Source organism: Balaenoptera ricei, chromosome X, assembly GCF_028023285.1.
Source record: "Balaenoptera ricei isolate mBalRic1 chromosome X, mBalRic1.hap2, whole genome shotgun sequence".
In the NCBI taxonomy this organism is placed as follows: Eukaryota; Metazoa; Chordata; class Mammalia; order Artiodactyla; family Balaenopteridae; genus Balaenoptera; species Balaenoptera ricei.
The window spans coordinates 120,939,926-120,961,309 of NC_082660.1; the positions used below are offsets into that span (position 1 = coordinate 120,939,926).

The following is a 21,384-nucleotide window of genomic DNA, read 5'->3' on the forward strand; positions in this document are numbered from 1 at the left end:
GTAGTGAGATCTGCGCCCAGGACAGGATGCTGGGGCGTGGGAGGGGAAGACAGCAGGTGGTAACTATGCAGATAGCATGCCTATCAGAGGAGTTTGTTACATTTCCTATTTGTGTCTCAAAACAATCTTATAGGAATCACCAAAGCAATCTTATCATGGTTTCTAGACCAGGTTGGGATGTGGGGTAGGGATTTCCACAGCCACTTTTATTTCAAAGGCGATCTGATAAGACCATCAAAAGCCATTCAGAAATGCATAATTCTACACACTTCAATAATTCAATTAGTTGTCAAGACGCTGGGTGTTTTTGATGTTGATCATTTGTTTTTTGCTAGTATGTAAGGAGTTGGCAATTATTTGGAAAACTCATATCATAGGCTAAACAAATAGCAAAAAACAAAGTGAGAGTGTTTTTCTATAGCTTAACGTGTTTCAACCATCTTTCATGCACATCTTTACTTGATTTCATAACAACCTAGAGGATAAGCAAGGTGGGTACAACTGCCCATTTGGATATGAGGAAACTGAGATCTGGAGAGGGAAAGTGATAGGCTCGAGGTCCACAGCAATTTATTGGTACACCAAGGACTAGAATTCAGGTCTCTTAACTGCAGCCTATTTTCCCTAGTCCACATGGATACATTGGCATCAACAATTAATTATCTGATGGATTGGAACAGTATAGACAGACAACTTGGCTAAATCTAGCTGATATTCCTACTTTAACTTCAATCCCAGAGTTTTGGCCTGAATTACCCCAAGACCCTACTTCTCTTGGCCTTGGAAAAGTGTATTTTTCTTGAATTATCTTTCCAGCTAAATTTTCTTTACTAATTGTCAGCACTCCTTTTTGCTTTACACCATGTAGACTTGCCTTGAAAAGCCGCCGGGACTTCGTTGGGTTTAAAGATGAAAGAAATGTTAACAAGCAGTTAGCCAGTGGCAAGCCAGTCACAAAATCAATCCAAACTTTTGTTGATGTTTCTTTCTTTCCCCATCTACCAGGTTCCCGCTTTATATTAGTAAGATTGAAATTGAACTAATTCTATTGCTGGTGGATTCATTTGTCACTTTCCTTGAAACTGGTGAACCCCAAACGTTAGACAGCGATAGGAAAGTACTGCCATTGTCTGTTATGAAGTCTATGACATTTCAAGGCAAGAATGAATGTATGGAAGAAGAAACTTGTTTCTTCTTTACTAACGAAAGGGAAAGCCTGGAAGTGAATGATATGGGTAGGTAAAAAAAAAAAAAAAAAAGAAAGAAAAAAAAAACCTTTACGTAACTTTTTTTGCTGGGAGAGAAGACTGCGAAGCACATTTTCCAGGAAGTGTGGGCTGCGACGATTGTGCGCTCTTAACTAATCCTGAGTAAGGTGGCCACTTTGACAATCTTCTCATGCTGCCTCTGTCACCTTCTCGGTCAGAAGACATCATTTCAACTCGAACGCAGCATGATCGAAACGTACAGCCAACCTTCTCCCCGCTCTGTGGCCACTGGACCACCCGTCAGTATGAAAATTTTTATGTATTTACTTACTGTTTTTCTTATCACCCAGATGATTGGGTCAGCGCTTTTTGCTGTGTATCTTCACAGAAGATTGGACAAGGTAAGTTGAACCGTAGGCCTTTATTAACTAAATTTGGGGTTCTTATTGATGTGTGTGTTGGTTGGTTTTAGTTCTACCCAAATGATGGACGATGGTAAGAACCCAAATAGATAAGTGATCTTGTGGCATGGTGGTCGTGGTCTAGTTAGTGAGATGTTCTACTCTTTTCTCTGGTCAAGAGCCTTGGCTCTGGAGTCAGACTGCTGGGTTCAAATATTGACTCGGTCCCCTACTAGTTCTGTGATCCTGGGCAAGTTATTTGCCATTTCTATGCCTCAGTTTCTACATTTGAGAAATGGGGATGTTAATGGTACCCACCTCATAGATTAAATTCAAGCTAAGACCAGAGCCAGGCACAAAGTAAGCACTACGTAGACATTAGCTATAATGATTTGCTAAGGTTTTGCTTAAAAAGTGAACTATTTTTTTTTCTGATGGAGACAACTGTTTTTCTTCTAAATATCCAACTAGACAAGGAGAGCATCAATCTGAGCTGAAAATGCATAGTGCTTCAGGTTAGCATAGACATGGGTAAGTCCCTGAAAGTGGCATTCTCTGTATAATTCTTCAAATGCTGATTGTAGTTGCAAGCTGCTCAGTTTCCCTCTGAGATGTCTTACGTTCTTAAATAGTTGGACATACAGAACAAAAGAGTGGAGTAAGTTAGCAGGTTGTTCTGCGTTCTCAAGAAAAATAACCATTAGGATTTATCCTGTTTCCATGCGTTTACCCACCTCCACTGATAAGAATTATTGGCTGTGTTGAAAAAATACCAATCATAGATGAAAAGGAGAAATTTCGTCCAATATTTGACTGTTCCTAAAAGTCTAGATGTGGGAACTGTGGATGCACAGCATCTGGAGACTGCGTTTTCTCAGGGATGTGCGAGTGGCCATTATTGGGATGCCAATCTTGAACTAAGACCATGAGGTTTTCTATCAGGATAAGGTGGAGTAGGAACAATTGAGGCAATTCTTGGGTTACCCAAATTTTAGGTTTCACTGCTGAGAAAAGAGCAGGGCTCTGGGTCTGGTTGTTTGTTTGTTTGTGTTTGGCCTGGTGGGCTCTGCCAATCAAATGCCTGGACATAAGCCTAGCCTCTATAGGGGAAATACTGACCTGGGTAGACTCAAATTTACCCTGGCACTTGGGTGTTCTCTTAATGACAGTGAAAGCCACCGGCTAGCTGGATCTTGTTTTGAATCTAAAAATGTAATCTGAATATAAGAAAACGGCACAGAATTAGTTGATTAAACAAGTGAATTTCATATATTTACTTATTCTAAGACATCGGAAGAGAAAATATCTCATTACCTTTGGGTATGAAAGATGATTTCTTTAAAAATGAAAATGTTTTCTGCAAATACTAAACTTAAAAAGAGAGAGATGTAATTAGAACTCAAGTCATTGACACACATTGCAAATTACCTTTTCCAAAGCACTGCAACACAAACACTAAAACTAAGTGGGCAAATTAGCTCAGCAGAAAACTATTTTATAGACTGTGTTTATAATGACCAATCATTACTGAAGCAATGGGAAATATGACCTTTAGAGAATGTTGCTGCTACAATACACAGGAAAATGTACACTTTGTGAAATTTCATTAGAATAGCTGTGATTTCTACCTGGCGTTGCAGACCACATGACATTTTTCTTTGCTGGCTTTTGTAGATTTTTTAAACTGCTAATACCGAATATCAGTAATCCAGTATACTAACTTGTTATTATGCCCCATTTATATCTGCAAAGTCCTCCTCATGTCGTTGAGGCCATGGAAGTGATTGTAGAGGCAGACAGAATTACAATGTCTCATGTCCCTGTTATTTCATAAATAGATAGAAGATGAAAGGAATCTTCATGAAGATTTTGTGTTCATGAAAACGATACAGCGATGCAGCAAAGGAGAGGGGTCCTTATCATTACTGAACTGTGAGGAAATTAGAAGCCGGTTTGAAGACTTGGTCAAGGTAAGGACCTCAGTTGTTGGGAAAAGTGTCATTGAAAAGTTTTGGTTGGGAAACCTGCTAGGTTGGGACACTAAAACGTGACTATGTAAAATTTAAACATGTGTTATATATATACTATAGATACATATCGCCATACATATGTACATACATGTATGTATGGGTATGTGTATCAGAAAAGCAAAAATGAAGCCAAAATCCTATGGTTAAAAGGGAAAGGAAAGTTGGAAGTGTGCTCGTTGATAGGAATGCCCTTAAGAAGAACAAAAGAGACTCTCTCTGGGGGAAAATACATACTCTCATGGACACATTCACACATGCACATGAGCTCAGACATGCAGATGCCTCAGGGAAAAGGATGAAGTCTACCAAGTTTGTTTTTTGCATTTTCTTATCTTTCCATCCAAACCTTGATGCCTTCCCACTGTGGACCCAGGGTCTGGTCCCCATTTCCCAGGGAAGCGATAACCATTGGCCACTGCAGCGTTGGCAGGCCACAGGTTAAGGGTTTGCCTTTACTGGGGGCAGTGGGGACTTCTGAACACTGATAGACTCTAACATATGAAGGAACGCTTCTCTCATGATGGGATTTCAGGTGCCATGTAAGTGAGATCTTTTCCTTTTACTGTGAGGAGAGGTGTGGGCAATTGGCGATGGACCGTCTCAGTACCGCTCGAACCAGACCCCGTATCATACCACCTGCTCATGGAACCAGCCCCCTCTAGGGCCAATCAAGACCTGAGGCAGAAAGTCTGAAGCCTTCTAGCCCAACAGACTGGTGCCCAGCATGAAGTAACGGCAGTGGCCTATGATAGGTACCTAAAGCAAGAGTTTCTAGACCGTTTACTGAGGACATGCCCACAACATTAATTCCACCGCTGTAGACAAGGGGTCTAGGAGCTCTTTCTCCAGAAGAAGAACAGCAAGAAGCCTTTCTGCCTGTTTCCCCCTCAGAACACTGAGTCAAATACCTTGGGCCCTCAGGGGACTTGGGGGCCGTGGCTAGGAGGCCGCATCTAGGCTGAGGGCAGCGCTGTGCCAGATGGGTGGGTATCTGGAGAAACCAACAGGAGTTAGCTCTCACATGTGGATAATGTGTAATTAACCTGGGAGTGAAGGACCCGAGATCTTATTTCTGAGCTTATTCCTGTCCTCCTGTACTGTCCCCGGTGTGTCATTTAATCCAGTAGTGAGGACTCTGAAAGCTTATTCCTGGGTCACCTACGGGGATCAGAATGCAGCTCAGATCTGTTGCTGGCTTTTAGGTTCTTTACACTAATCTAGGTTTTAGAGAAAGACTCCTAACTCTTTATTTGCAAGGCCTGAAAATGATTTGAGTTTCTCTGGTTCTTCAAGGCTTCTGGCCAGTATTACAGGGTATTGGAAGGTGCTGCAAATTTAAATGGGAATAAAGCCACTTTGAGAACAACGCTTAAAAATCCAAATAGCATATTTAATGTGCTGGGCTGTGTGACCTTGGGCAAATGACTTCACCTCTCTGGGCCTCATTTTTCTCATCTATCCAATGAGAGGGCTGAGATGATCTGCCAGGGCACTACCAGCTCTGACATCCTGTAATTATGTGATCAGCCTTCAGTTACCCCCAAAGGCATTGAGAGTGGCTGTTGGTTTCTTCCCTCCCTCCCTCTTTCTTACTGAGAGTTTTACAGTTGTACTGCCAATTCCTCACGGCTGTATTTCAGGTTGGGTATGTAAAGCTTCCCAAATCAGCTACCCAGGACAAAAGTAAGGAAGAAAGTCAGTTTGACCTCTTTGCTTATGCTTGCATGAAAAAAGTGACAGCTCCCAAGTTTCATACTCTGGAAAGGCAGACCTTCTCAGGCATATCCGCCAGGGCTCCTTCCGTGCAACAGAGGAAGCCCCTTGCCTCCAGTGCTGTGGGGTGGAGTCCGAGTCAACGTCATCTGCACCAACGATGCGCACGACAGTCAGACACAAAGTACTCCAGCTCCCCAGTCCTGCTCCAACGATTGACCCCCGTTCCAATATCCATTCCCCAAAACTTCTCATTCTAAAACAATATTTTGGACTTTTTTTTTTAACCCAACAGGCCAACTACAAAATAACCCCCAAGCTGGATTATTTATATTCTTAGCTAATGTTAGCAGCCTTTCTTTTTTTTTTTTTTTTAATTTTATTTATTTATTTATTTATGGCTGTGTTGGGTCTTCGTTTCTGTGCGAGGACTTTCTCTAGTTGCAGCAAGCGGGGGCCACTCTTCATCGCGGTGCGCAGGCCTCTCACTATCGCGGCCTCTCTTGTTGCGGAGCACAGGCTCCAGACGCGCAGGCTCAGCAATTGTGGCTCACGGGCCCAGTCGCTCCACGGCATGTGGAATCTTCCCAGACCAGGGCTCGAACCCGTGTCCCCTGCATTGGCAGGCAGACTCTCAACCACTGCGCCACCAGGGAAGCCTTAGCAGCCTTTCTTTCTGGGTCACAGTCTGATTGGTTCAGAGCAACCCAAGGTCTGAATCACAGGAATGGGTCTTTTTGAAATCATCAGATCCAATTATCAACCCAGAGCTGCTTCTTCTCCCCACAGCTGCTACCCAGTGGTCACTCACTCTCTGTTTGAACACCTCTAGTGACGGGGAACTCATTATTTCCTGAGGCAGGTCGCACCAAGTTGTCACTCTGGGTGGAAGATGGGATTCGGGGCTGATGTTAGAGTAGATGAAGGCAGCATTTTAAATAGTATAATTGCACATTAAAACTTTCTCCCTCCCCCCGGCTCCCTGCTAGAATGATCAGTTCCATGATTGTCTGCTCGCCCATGCCCGAGGTGTCTTTGATAAGGTCAAAGCATCTCCTTTTCGAGTTAAAGGTCAAGCTATCCAACCCTGCCACATGGAGTTCCCACTAAGAGAGAAATAACTAATTCCAGATTTTCTGAAAGTCAACTTTCAAAAGTCTTTCAGTTGAGGTAGGGAGTGAAGCAAGAGGGGTAAAAAAGGCTCTGGGGAGTGTGGCTGGGGGAAAGTTCACAGAAAGGCAAGGCCGGGCGCATAAAGGGCAAACTTTGCTGACTTCACGTTTTCATGTTGGCCAAGCCCTGACACCAATGCAACCACCTAGCCTAAAAGTATCTCACCCTCGATCACCACACTCCATCCTTTGAAAAGACACGAAATATTCACTTGTTTGCTTGTTATCTCACAAACATTTTCCTGTTGCAGCACTTTCACACTGCCACACTTCAGCTCAAGTGGAAAGTTGAAGCTCTGGGCCCCCGTGAGAGTTTTGAGGCACGGGTTCCCAGTTAGGCTCCGTGACTTACACCCTCACATCTGGCACTCGAGCCGAGCGTACGAGGAACCCCTCAGCAGTAACAACACTAATTCCTTCTTGGGGAGGAACGAAAAGGAAGGGCGCTGTAGAAGTGGAAGGCACACAGGACTTTGATTATCAGAAGATGTGAAAATACTATTGTCTTCCTCATCTGTGTTCAGAGCACAGCGTTAAGCCCAGCCTCGAACGTGATCTCAGTTTCTACTGTCGGCTTCAGCCTCAGATTCCTTGGGTGACCTCATGCCTGCCAGTTAAGCCCACCGTGCCTTTTATTCAGTATCTTTAAATCTTTAAAATGACAACAGCAGCCTTTATTACCTTCCAATCTGTGTAGATGGCACTCTCTGCTAGCTTCTTTAAGTGCCTCTAGCCTCCCTGCCGTTGCTAATGAGAAGAAACCCCTTAAGAAGTGCTGCGTTTGGCTTGGAATATCAGCCGCATTGGGAGATTACCTGAGTTTCCTATACGCAGATGATTCTGAGTAAGAACGGGCCACACAAGGCAACCAGCAACAAGAGAATCTCTTCAGCCCATTGACAGGGACAACAAAATTTTTTTTAAAAGTCTGAGGATATTTTCATAGTCTGGGATTTCTTCCCAAGGTCAAACTTACTATTTCCATTTCCTAAGAGATTTCAGACCAATTTTATTCTAATAGATACACACCATGCTTTATGTTAATAATATTCTATATACCAGTTCCCAGGGTAGAATCTGCTCCCCATTCAGCATTATTTGTCAATACTCGTCAAAGCCAGGGAGGTTGGGGTCATAGGAGAGGTCAGGATGGCAGTCATTGGTCTGGACAGAGCACTGGAAGATAATAAAGCCCAGATTCTGTTTCCAGGTTCACCCCTGGGCTTTCTGGGCTGTCAGCTTATCTGTCAAAGCCATGGGCTCCTAATCGGTAGGATGGAATTAATGACAGGATCTGAGTCTATATGATAATCTTCACCAGAAACAGGCAACAGAATAATGGCAGGTGCCAAATGAATGAAACCTCCCTCTAAAGCCCCCGCCAGAGTTCCCGTCAAAATGACCTTTTGCCATGATTCTTATTTTAGGGTATAATGCAAAGCAAAGAAGTGAAGAAGAAAGAAAAAAACTTTGAAATGCACAAAGGTAGGTTGCTCTTTACCATTTCTACGAATACTTAAAAACTAAAAAGAAGCTTTAGGCCGATCATACTGAACAACCCAGTGTTGGATCAGGGAACTTGTAGCCCTGGAAATGAAACAGGAACACAATTGCCAAATCAATACCTTCTCTGGTGCCTGTGATTTAGAAAGGAGTCGTATGGACATATTTATAGGGAAGGCTGTGTTCCTTTAGTGCTGACAATACCAAGTATGAAGAAATCACATTATTTTCAACACCTTAATCAAAGCAACCATACAGCCTAGTACCACCTACAGAGGATAAGATGACAAGTCGGTCAGCATTTGGTAGCGGTGTCATTCATCACTCAGTGATAACAGCTTTTTCATGGGGAAACACAGCCAGTGGAGCGTCAGAGACCCAGGAGTGATTCAGTGTGACAGCGCTGTTCTTTGCCCTGTTCTTGATGTCAGAGCATCTCAAACATCCCAGGGTTGGAAGGGACCTTGACGGTTCTCAAATCCCACACCATCCCTGGATCACGAATCTCCTTCACAACAGCACTGACCATTGACTCTCTGATCAAACATGCCTAGACACCTTTAGCTCATAAAGCAGCCTGGGCCATCTTTGAACGGCCCTAATAATTATAATAATAAGATTACTCTGTACTCGAGAGAAGGCTTTTCTCCTCTGGAGTTGAAATTTGTTCCTATAATCTCCACTCACTGAATCGAGTTCTGCTACTTGGAGCCATACTAAACAAAGTATATAATTCCTCTTCTGCACAGCAGCTGTCCACATGTTGAAAACAGCAGTCATGGCCCCTGAGCCTTTTCTTCTCCAGGGTAAACCTCCTCAGTGTCTCCCACTGTTCCTCCTGTGACCCTTTCCAGGCTTTTTCCTGTCCTCGTTTAGGTCCTTTTCTGGACACACTAACTTTCTCTGTTCTGTTTAGAATGTAGCACCCCAAACCAAATACAATAATGCCTGGAGTGACCCGAGCAGCTGAATATGGGGAAAATGGAGTGTTGGTAGATGGGTGTTGTTAGACAAACTGCTATATCACAGAGTCAGTGTAAAAGATGGTATGGCTTGTGTAAATTTAATACACACACAGAAATACATACATACATACAGAGATACAGATACTGTTTTCTGAGGCAAAGAGCTTGCTTTAACCATTGGTCTGGATGCAAAGGGTCACCTGATTTCCATGAAGGCTTTGCTTTCAGAATGACTGTAAAATATGTTGAGTGGTACCATGTTGTCTGTTAATTGCTGTGAAATTTGAGGAAACAGTTCATGTGGGTGCGGCCTAGCAGTCTTTGGGAAAATGATACACTTAACAAAGCTGGTCATTTAGGTCATGCAGCTTGACTCGTTATTCATAGGACACCTACAAAGTGTCCAGCTCCAGGCTCATTACTGGAAAAAAAAAAAAAAAGAACTTCCACACCATGTCTGTACTTAGGAGATCAGCGCATCTAATTAAGCAGCAAACCTTTTACATGAGCAACAATTAGAGGTAGATATAATACTGTGGCCAGTGCTTGTCCAAATCAGACACCATAAGCATTTTACTAGCTAAGTGTGCAGACACGACCTTTGGGCCCACTGAGATGACCAATGGATGGGAGTTGTTCTTAAAATCAAGATTCAAAATGTGTTTAAGGAAGATCATTTTCTTTAGCCTGTGTCAATCTATGTAAAGCGGAGTCAAGTGCTGAATGATGCTTGGGAGAATGGGCTCGGTGGAAATAGCCAACTCAGTTGTTCAGATTTTAGAAACCAACGTTTCCCTCTGGTTTCAAGGGATTTCAAGGCCATCTTACCCTTCCTTTCACATAACCTATTTAAGTACAGTCTCTATGACCCAGCTGCAGAACTAGACCAAATCGTTCTGTGGCCAGTTTTGTGTTTCTTTGGCCTGACAGTTGGTCTTTGGTTTCATTTCAGGTGATCAGGACCCTCAAATTGCGGCACATGTCATCAGCGAGGCCAGTGGTAAAACAGCATCTGGTAAGAGTCCAAAGCATCTGGGCATCAGTCACCCGAGGGGGAAGGCCAGGAGGCTAAAGCAAGGCAGCCTAACAATTAGGCGCCTCTCTTCCTCTGGGGGCCAATTTACAAAGCTACCCAGACATGCCTCGTGCACTTGCCTTTGTCTTCAAAGTAGGCTCAAATGCACAGATGGGACTTGAAGGGACAAAAGGAGGTGGGAAGCAATCCCGATGTTCTCATTAGGTTCTTGCTCTGTGGCTGATTCTAAATGATGAATCACTGGGTGGAGGGACCATTATTCTGATAACACAGAAGAGATGGCACGTAGTGACCTCCTAACTGGGAGCATCCTTCATCCTAACCCCTCTCCACTATATGCAAATGGGCCTCAAGGGGTATTTCCTGCCATCTGCCAATCCCTGTATGATTAACCCCAGCCTCACTGGGGCCAACCTCAGTGAAATTAAAGGTAAAATCATTCTGCAAAGATCAATAGGTGCCAGGATGTTAGATTTTCCAATGAAGTAACAACAGACGACATACTGTAATCTTTTCAACTCTCAATGATTTTCTTTCCGTATACGTTCTGCCATGACTCTAGCCCTCAGATTTTTTTTTCCCAAATCTGTACCTCACGATAGCTGGTGTTGGACAATATGGCACATCTGATAAATGGATGGAAACATGCACACTAGCATAAAATCCCCTATCTACATAAATGCAGGCCAAGAGCATCAGAGCAGTCTTTGAAAACTTTAACACAGCGCTCTGGAATGGAGTTCTAAGCAGTGTGTGTGTGTGTGTGTGTGTGTGTGTGCGCACGCGCGCGTGTGTGTGTAAGAGACAGACAGAGATATAGAGAGAGACACAGAGAGAGGGAGGAAAGGAGATAGGACCTCATCTTGGAGGTGGCTTGGGCTTCTCAGTGGGCATAATGCATACGTGGTAATCCTGGATCATGGTACAGGAGTAAGGAGCACTGGATAGAAAGTTGTTGAACACTGAGATTTAAGAACCATGACTACCACTTGCTGGGTGACCTTGGGCAAGTCCCTTTACCTTCGCAGCAGTTTCCTGTCTCACTTACTTCACAGGGTGACTCTGAGCATCAAATCAGCTAATATAGAAGAAAGTTATTCTGTCAAGCGCTATACAAACATAAGGTGTCATTCCTTAGCTACTTCACTGCAGTTTAGCTGTCAGAAGAGTAACATAAAGCCCTTTTAAATAATACTTACCCCGCAATATTTAATAATTCTGCCAAGTACCCCTTTCTCATAAAATCCACTTATGGGAGAATATCACAACCATATCGGGTATGTCCAGGGTGGTCATCCACGTGACACAGTCTCATCCGGATTGGATGGATGCCAGCAACAGAGACACCTCCTAGAAGAATAGTTTGCCTTGCATAGAGTTCACAGTGCTCACATGTTCTGCCAAAAGGCCCATGATGGCTGTTGGTCCTAGCATGGTTGACAGTCCGCATCACAGTAGGTCTGCAGGGGATCAGGTGAGAAGAAAGTCACATTTCTTACCCCACAAGCCTCTCAGACCTACTTGGTCACGCTGCTCCAAACTTGACCTACATCTCACAGCAAGGACGAAAATTAGGTAAGGACTTACAAAGATAAACTTTGTGGACTCAGAGGTAGGGAACCTGCCCATGTTTTCTCAATCAGATGGTCCAAAAGTGAAAACATCATAACGAAGCATTTCTAGAGTGATCTGGAGGCCCAAGAAATGTCAGGCATTTCAGGATGCCTTTCCTAATTACTAAAGGATGAGTCTTAACAGGTGGGGTCTTGCACCCTGATAGGCCTAAGACCACCAAATAGGAGTTTAAAAAAAAAGCTCAAGGAAGCAAATGCATCAATACTTTCACTTCTCCCCACCCTCCACCCCCGGCAGTCTAGCTCTCTGTGGGAGCTGAGATTTGAAATCGGCTGCACACACTACTTTGAACCCACTCAACATCTCAGCCGAGAAAAATGGCACATTGTTGGTGGGTACTTCGGCTTAGCCACAAGAATACAGGCACTTTCAAGTTGGTGGCGCCCACTACAATGGGAGATCAAAACACACAGTGAAATGACAGGTTTATTTTCATACTTCCTTGCCTAATTTTAGTCCTTGCTGTGGGAGGCGGATCGGGTTTGCAAGAGCACGATCAGGTAGGAAGAAAGGGGGTCTTTTCCCTGTGCTGAGGCTGAGCAAGAGAGATCGGCAAGTCTACGACTCTGGAAAATTCAAGGAAAGCAAGATACGAGTTAGTCTTAGCAAGGACTTTGAGTATTTTGGCAGGCGTAATTTATGACCTGGGATTTCTAAGTCATTCACATTCTTTTAAGTTCAAGGGCAAATTGGCTTTAGAGCTCTTAAAGGGAGAAGGAAACTCACTGTGCTCTGTTACTTGAGTTAATCTTCACAAGTCTCTGAAATAGGCTGTAATATTAGCCCCGTGTTACAGGTAAGGAACTGAGAGGCTCAGGGAGATTGACTTGCCCAAGCTTGAATAAGGCCTGGATGGGAGCCCAGCTCCGTCTGACTGTGCAACCCATGCTGATTGGTCAGCCGTGGCTCCTCCATAGACTGAGGGCTGGATGGGTCCTTTCGAATCCCTGACGACCCAAACTTCCACTCCTATGTGAAGCCAGTATCCGACACGAAACCATGTTGTCTGTTAGAATCTGAATCATGTATGTTCCACCTCACCACGGATTTGTCCCCTCTCCATTACAGTTCTGCAGTGGGCCCCCAAAGGATACTACACCCTAAGCACCAACTTGGTAACCCTCGAAAACGGGAAACAGCTGGCCGTGAAAAGACAAGGACTCTATTACATCTACGCCCAAGTCACCTTCTGTTCCAATCGGGAAACTTCGAGTCAAGCTCCATTTATAGCCAGCCTCTGCCTAAAGTCCCCAAGTGGATCGGAGAGAATCTTACTGAGAGCTGCAAATACCCACAGTTCCTCCAAACCGTGCGGGCAGCAATCCATTCACTTGGGAGGCGTCTTTGAATTGCCACCGGGCGCTTCGGTGTTTGTCAACGTGACTGATCCAAGCCAAGTGAGCCACGAGACTGGCTTCACGTCGTTTGGCTTACTCAAGCTCTGAACGCTGTAAGCTGGCAGGTTGCGGCTGGGCTGATGCTGGCGGTCTTCACAATCCAGCAAAGCAGTTAAGACCACCCCACCCCACCCCGTTGAACTGCCTATTTATAACCCTAGGATCCTCCTCATGGAGAACTATTTATTATACATCCCGAGGCACGTAGGGCTGCAATGAGTGAATTACCGGGCGGAGGAAACCCCTGTTCCATAAGAGCTTATATTCTGAAGCAGCAACCCCACTGATGTAGACATCCAGAGAGTCTTATGAAAAGACAAAGCCATTACGCACAGCTCGAATTCTGAGTAAGCAGCAGAAAATTAGCCAAGTTTAGTTTTGTTTCTTTGCGTGCAGTGTCCTTCAGTGGAGAATGTATTTGATTTCTCAGTGAAGATGCCGGAGGGAAACGGGGAGCCTCAGCTCACATTCAGTTATGGTGGATTCTGGGTCCCTGCGGCCGCGATGGAGGTGGGGCAGACTTTAGAAAGTATAATGCAGTGGAGAACCGAAAACCCTGCCCCCGCCAATCACCCTGACACTCATTTTCATCCTTTCTTTCTCTCCTACACACACACACACACACACACACACACAGAGTCAGGCTGTTGCTAATCAAGTATCTTATTTCAACCCTGTTCCTATCTCCACCACTGTCGATGGGGTAGGCGGGCAGAGAGGGCAGCTCTGAGGCTGCCCACTCCTTCCAGAGAAATGACTGGATTTAAAGGAAATCTATTGTATCTACCTGCAGTCCCCATTGTTTCCAGAGTGAACTGGTGATTATCTTGTTATTTATTTTTTGAATAATAAAGATCTCTTAACATTATTGTGGTTATTTAGCATCTGAAGCCCCAGACCAGGTTGGGGGGAGGGGGGATCATTTGGAGGGAATGTTCCCAACCCTTGTGATGCTTTCAGAAACTTGGTTCTGAAGCTTGTGGCACCACAAAATATCTTGGTGACAGCACACTCCCTGGAAGGCTGCGATAGCCTTTGATGGATGACAGGAAAGTGTACCCGGTGAAAAGCTTGCTCAGGAAAGGTCGCAGAGGATTGAAGAAAGGCTGGGTTTTTTCCCTTGATTAATCACAGCTAAGCGAAGCTTAAACGAGAAGCAGTTGCTTATCTTTTTAATAGCTGTCAAGGCGGTTCCACCTTAGGTAAGAGGATGTGGAACTGGGACAAATTGAAGGGAAGCATTGGCCTCTCGGTCTTGTCACTTCCGGTCGAGGGGTTTTTCACGTAAGAAGCCCAGAGTGGCTTCGTCATCCTTACCGGTAGGGGGCCCTTCTTAAGGCAAATACCATGTGTCCAGGCAGAAAAATATGACTGTAGCAATAAGACAGGGGCGTGAGGAGAGTTGGGGGCAGCTCTCGGCCGCTGGCCCTGCTCTTCGGTCCTCTGGATGGCACAGTCCCTTCCTGGCTGAGTGACTTGGAAGGCCTTAGAGCATGAATTTCTAACACAAGGCTGGAGTCGTGCTAGACAGACTTGCTGGGTTGTGTATGGATACTTTCTCCAACAAGAGAACTTTGGTCTGAGCCCTCGTGACATTTGTGGATTCGGGGACTCAGTCAGGGATGTGTCCACAGTGCGATCTTGTCCTCTGGAGCAAAGATCCTTCTTCAGCGTTGCCCTCGGCACGGGAGACTTGAAGGAAGGGGGCAGCGAGCAGACACTGCTCATGATATTCTCACAGGTAGGCCAGGACCTGGTCTAGCTGATGGGAGGGCCTGGCCCAGTCCCGAGGGAAGAAGACAATCCATGGGCCATGAATGTCCCTCCCTCAGGGTAGCTGAGCGCCCACTTTGGAGCACAGCCATGGGTGGGCAAGAGGGTCATAAGGGAACTCATGTCCAGCCTGGACAAACCTTTTATAGTCTTTATACACTCACATCCTCTGTTTAAACCTTGCCCCTGCACTTCACGCCCCCTTCTTCTTCTTCTTTGGAAATCATTATCTTCCAGACTATCTCTACCTCTAGTAACCAAGTGGCTATGGCTAACAATATCTGTTATCAGAAGGAATGCTATAGACACAGAAACTCGAATTTTCTAGGCGATCTCCTCTGCTCCCATGCTTTCTGCTGCCCTCTAAATGCCAGTTCCCGCAGCCCCAGCCCAGAACTTTCTCCTAAGCTTCAGCTTCACATAGCCAAGTGCCTTCAACCTCTCAGACGGCTTCCTCCTAACGTCACCCTTGCCCTTCCCAAGAACTCCAGGGCCCATCCCTCCCCTCTCCTCCTCCTGTCCTACCTGCTCACAGGGGGCTGTCTCTCCCAGCGCATGGGTTGAATGACCCCCTTCGTGCTACTGACGTTATGCCTTTAGTCCTGACCTGCCCCCTAGAGTGTGTCCCCTTCTGCCCGCATTTCCGAATGGTGGGCCCAGGAGTCAAATCCAAGGCATCCAAATGGAACCCTTGATCTTCCCCCCGCCCAAGATGGGACCCACTTTCTGTGTTGCCCACTCCAGTGAAGGGCAGCCTCATCCGCGCTGCTTCCTGAGCCAGAACCCACGCTTGACTCCTCACTGCCCTCACTCCCACGTCCAATCCTACCAGCCCAACGCATCAACCTTATTTCTTAAATACCTCTTAATCTACTTCTTTCTGTCTCTACTGTCACGATCCTAGTCCAAACTCCTGTCATTTCTCTTCTGGAAGATTACAACAGCCTCCTAGACTCTCTGCCTCCACCCCTGTTCCCTCTCATCCATTCTCTATGTGCGGCCTGAGGCGAGAGCGAATTCTTTTTCTTTTTGGCTGCACCACACGGCCTACGGAACCATAGTTCCCTAAGCAGGGATCGAACCCGCGCCCCCTGCAGTGGAAGCAAATTCTTAAATACAATTCTGATGTCACCGCTCCCCTACTTCTTAACGACCTCAGAAGAAAGACCCAAATAATTAACTTATTTCTTCTCCTGCCGATACCTCTCTCAGTGCGTTAAGTTCCAACCCTCAGTTCCTCTAAGCAAGGCTACAAACGCTTTCCTGCCTTAGGAGAGATGGGAATGCTATTTTCTCTGCTTGTGGCTCCCCTCCCCTCCCCGCTGCCCCCCTGCACTTAGGCTCACAGCACTTACAGGGTGGAGGTGTTTCCTCTGATGCCGGGAGCTGCTTCTAACCCAGGAGTCCATGAAATCATTCTGTGTGTTGGTTAAAGCAAGAATTTGCACCGCCTTAGGCCTTTAAAGCAGTCTGAAGTACTTGGAGACACAAAAAGGGAACATGATTTTTATTATGTTCTTTTTTTCTGTGAAGCACATGTAGGCTCCACAGACAAGTCATTTCCTCTCTTCTGGGCCTCAGCGTCCTCATCTGTAAAGTGGGGATGCTAAGAATACATGCTTTGCAAAGCTTAGGAGGATTTGATGAGACCATTCCCAGAAAGCCCCCAGCAGAGTCTGCTCTCTGGAACACATTATCCTATAAAGAGCACTAAGGTGGGTCTCCACGCGGTCCCCAGCACACCAGCCTGCACCCAGTGGGACCGCACCCACTTTGAAGCAAAAAAAAAGAAAAGAAAAAAGGCAAGATTAGAGTACACACCGAACACTAGAGCAGGTCTGTGTGTAGCAAAGACTCTTTCCTATAGTTTCCTTGTCAAAAACGATTAACCATCGGAGGCTGGGGGTTGCCAAATTTTTCAGTAGGCTTGAGCAGTTCCATCTTTACGACATTTAGGAAGGTTTAAAAACAAAACTATGATCACTAATTCTCAATCTAGAGGATATCAGCTTATAAACTTCCCCCTTCCAAGATAAACAACAAGGTCCTACCGTATAGCACAGGGAACTATATTCCCGATACACCATAATGGAAAAGAATATGAAAAAGAATATGTATATGCATGTATAACTGAATCACTCTGCTGTACACCAGACACTAATACAACATTGGAAATCAACTATACTTCAATAAAATAAATTAAAAAAAAAACTTCCCCCTTCCATACCACACTTCTCTGAGTAACCCCAAGAGGCAATTCAGCAACTTTCAAGAAAACCAGTTAAATGTATAGTTGCTTTCGATTCCCCATTCCTGGAGTTCCACTGAGTTATCTGTCATATTTTTCCTGCTAATGTAACCCCACTTAAAGTCCAATAATTTTTGGTCACTAACTCTTTATCTTCTGTACCTCTCTGATGGTAAACCTCTTTGAAATCCAACATGAAACCTTTAACACATCTTCGATCTGATTCACATTATTTATTTATTTATTTTATTTTATTTTTTTATTTTGGCTGCGCTGGGTCTTAGTTATGGCACGTGGACTGTTAGTTGCAGCATGCAGGATCTCGTTCCCTGACCAGGGATCGAACCCCGGCCCCCTGTGCTGGGAGCGTGGAGTCTTACCCACTGGACCACCAGGGAAGTCCCTGATTCACATTTCTTATTACTAGGAGTTAAAGACTTGGTTTTTTATCCATTCACCCACCCATCCAACACTGATTGGGATGATACGTTCTGTGCTATGCACTCGATGGATATGATCCAGTCCCTGCCCTCAAGTAGCTTACAGAATTTTGCATCACAGGTGTGCAAATGTTGAAAGCCTAGCGTGAATGCTGCAGCGGGGGTCAGGGCCAGTGTAACAGGGAAAACACGGGAAGGATATGTAACTCGGACAAGCAGGGCAAGGTAGGTGTCAGGAAAGGCTTTCCAGGACAGGTGGCACACACTGAGTCTTGAGGGATGTTGGGGGGGAGGAGGGGCCACAGGGAGGAAAGGAGGACCAGAGGGAGAGCACAGAACATACGAAAGCAGAGATTGTGAAGACAGATAAGAGGTTCAGGGGAGCAGCGAGGGCCTTGTGTGAGAAAGAATCTTGGTGTACAGGCCAAACAGCACCTGCTGAATCCCAATCTAGGAAGAGCCTTTGTGCTCATCTGGCAGACAGAAACTTCCCTCTGAGCTGCTTGCCCAGAGGGGCTGGCTCTACAGCTTGGCCGAGGTCGCCTGCATGCCAAGAGCTGGGTCAGACTGGACCCTGCAGGCTTGGAGGTTGCTGAAAGCTTAGAACCCCACTGGCCTTCTGCTATTGGCACCAAGGCAAGTCTTCACAATTCTTCCAGACAAACTGCGGAGACCTCAAATTATGGGGAAAGTTGGCTCATTCAACAAATATTTCTTGAGTAGGTTCTATGGGCTTGACCCTGTATTAGGCCCCAATTTACATGGATGAAAGGAGCCTATTCTCCCCTTTTAAGGTAATTAACATTTAGTGTGGAAAAAGACACAAGCAAATAAAGTGCAGCGTGATGGAGTCTGGATTCCCTGAGGAGGCAATGCTTGAGCTTTTTTTTTTTTTAATTTATTTGAAAATTATTTCAAACTTACAGAAAATTTGCGAAAATAAGAATAGTACAAAAAAAAAAGTGGTTTCTGAATCATTTGAGAGTAAGTTGTGTACCTCACGGCCTTCACCCCTAAATACTTCAGCGTGTATTTCCTAAGAATAACGATATTCTTGTTTATAACCACAGGTACAGTTATCAACTTCAGTCGATTTAACATTGATATTGATCTTCCATTTGTATTCCAATTCAGGTAAGTCATCCAATAATATCTTTTATAGCATTTTCCCCTCCAGCACGGGATTCAGTCTAGGGTCGGTATTGCATTTAGTTGTCATGTCTCTTTAGTCACCTTTAATCTGGAACATTTCCACAATCTTTGTCCTTTTTTTTAAAAATAAATTTATTCATTTACTTCTGGCTGCGTTGGATCTTCGTTGCTGTGTGCGGGCTTTCTCTAGTTGCAGCGAGCGGGGGCTACTCTTCATTGCAGTGCGCAGGCTTCTCATTACGGCGGCTTCTCTTGCTGCGGAGCACAGGCTCTAGGCACGCGGGCTTCAGTAGTTGTGGCACGTGGGCTCAGTAGTTGTGGCTCACACGCTCTAGAGCGCAGGCTCAGTAGTTGTGGCGTGCGGGCTTAGTTGCTCCGCGGCATGTGGGATCTTCCTGGACCAGGGCTCAAACCCATGTCCCCTGCATTGGCAGGCAGCTTCTTAACCACTGAGCAGGGAAGCCCACAACCTTTGTCTTTAATGACATTGACTTTTTAGACTAATATAGTAACAATCTGTCCCCTTTAAAAAAAAAAAACAGTGTTCCTTATTTTGAGTGTGTCTGATGTCTCCTCATGATTAAATTCAGGTTATGCTTTCCTGGATGGAAACTACATAAATGATGTTCTGTCCTTTGCAGCGTATCACATCTGGAGGCACATGACGGCCGTTTGCCTCCCACTGTTTTTTTTTTTTAATTAATTATTTAATTAATTTATTTATTTTTGGTTGTGTTGGTTTTTTGTTGCTGCTCGCGGGCTTTCTCTAGTTGCAGCGAGTGGGGACTACTCTTTGTTGCAGTGCGCAGGCTTCTCATTGTACTGGCTTCTCTTGTTGTGGAGCATGGGCTCTAGGTGCACAGGCTTCACTAGTTGTGGCATGTGGGCTCAGTAGTTGTGGCTCACGGTCTCTAGAGCGCAGGCTCAGTAGTTGTGGCACACGGGCTTAGTTGCTCTGCGGCATGTGGGATCTTCCCAGACCAGGGCTCAAACCCATGTTCCCTGCATTGGCAGGCAGATTCTTAACCACTGCGCCACCAGGGAAGTCCCTGCCTCTCATTGTTGATGTGAATTTTGATCACTCAGTTAAAGTGCTGTCCAATTTCCCCACTCTATGTAGAGTTACTATTTTCCACCTTGCAACTAGTAAGCACTCTTTGGGGAAACACTATAAGATCATACAAGTAACTTGCTCGTCATCAAAGTTTCCCTCTATACTTAGCACCCAATGATAATTTTTGCCTGAATCGGTCTTTACTATGATGGCTGCAAACCAGGGATTTTCCAACTCCAGAGTTCCTTCCACGTTTACCAGTCAACTTTCAGCATGGTACTGTAAACAAGAGCCTTCCCTTTCTCCCCACTTACTTATTTATCCATATGGACACATAGATTTCTACTTTTTCCAATGTTTTCAAATTCATTACTGTATTTTTGTGCTCAAATTTTCCCTTATTTGGCCAGTAAGAGCCTCTTCAAGTTTGCACCTGTGTCTTTGTAACATGCCCCTATCATATTTCTGAGCATTACTTTCTGGCAGAACAAGATGTTCCAGGCTCATCTTGTACCTGTCCTGCCTCAGCCGTAGAATCGGCCATTTCTCCAAGGAGCCCTCGTTCCTTTCAGTGCAGAGTATAGTGTTTAGAAACCAAGTTCTGGGCACAGCTGTGTTCATTGCTATTAGGATGTCACTTCTCCTAGGAAATGTATGCGTTTAGACGCCTATGTATACGCATGTAGGTACTAAAGCTGTCAGCCTTAGCAAATAAAATTTCAGGGTAGGGACCTCCCTGGTGGCGCAGTGATTAAGAATCAGCCTGCCAATGCAGGGGACACGGGTTCAATCTCTGGTCCGGGAAGATCCCACATGCCGCAGAGCAACTAAGCCCACGTGCCACAACTACTGAGCCTGTGCTCTAGAGCCCGTGAGCCACAACTACTGAGCCCGCACGCCGCAACTACTGAGCCCACGTGCCACAGCTACTGAAGCCTGTGCGCTCTAGGGCCCATGCTCCGCAACAAGAGAAGCCACCGCAATGAGAAGCCTGCACACCTCAAAGAAGAGTAGCCCCCACTCGCCGCAACTAGAGAAAGCCCGTGCACAGCAACGAAGACCCAACGCCGCCCCAAAGAAATAAAAAAATAAAAAAAAAATTCAGGATACCCAGTTATATTTGGATTTCAGGTAAACATTGAAAAACTTAGTATAAATATATCCCATGCAATATTTGGGACATGATCTATACCAAAACATTATTTGATGTACAGCTGAAACTCCGATGTAACTGAGCATCTTGTATTTTATCTGGCAACCCTAATTCATACAAGCATACACACTACATACATATAAATGTACACATATATATGCAGAGATACATATGTACATGCGTTTTAGAAATCAGGAGTTCACATAGATACTTGAGCTGACTCTAAATGGAAAGGAATGAATTTGCTTGATGGACAGGGATGGGAAAGGGATTCTAGGCAGGGTAAATGGCATATTATGGGACTTAGAAATTCAAGGAGATCCAACTTTACTGAGTGTGGTGGGGAGTAGCCAGAGATTAAATTTTTAAACAGGTGAATGACATAGATGTTTTAGATAATCATTCTACTGGCACCAAAGAGGCCAGACTATTGGCACCAAAGAGGCTAGACTACAAGAGGCAAAGAGATGCATTAGTCTGAGGGAGAGATGATAAGCATCAAAA

At 45.0% G+C, this 21,384-nt stretch overlaps 1 protein-coding gene across 1 annotated transcript; it reads left to right on the plus strand.

The window, feature by feature from the left end:
* The first annotated feature begins 1,453 nt into the window (after positions 1-1,453).
* On the plus strand, positions 1,454-13,108 carry CD40LG (CD40 ligand). The gene is made up of 5 exons (XM_059911395.1): positions 1,454-1,609; positions 3,448-3,579; positions 7,952-8,009; positions 9,945-10,007; positions 12,732-13,108. Exons 1-5 carry the CDS (start codon positions 1,454-1,456, stop codon positions 13,106-13,108), a joined length of 786 nt encoding a protein of 261 aa, XP_059767378.1.
* The last annotated feature ends 8,276 nt before the right edge of the window (positions 13,109-21,384 follow it).

Bases quoted from the DNA above. Each gene is read 5' to 3' on its own strand.
- CD40LG (XM_059911395.1), top strand. From the start codon at position 1,454: ATGATCGAAACGTACAGCCAACCTTCTCCCCGCTCTGTGGCCACTGGA. The intron at 3,580-7,951 runs GTAAGGACCTCA...TTCTTATTTTAG, and splicing joins GGTTTGAAGACTTGGTCAAG to GGTATAATGCAAAGCAAAGA. The intron at 10,008-12,731 runs GTAAGAGTCCAA...TCTCCATTACAG, and splicing joins CAGTGGTAAAACAGCATCTG to TTCTGCAGTGGGCCCCCAAA.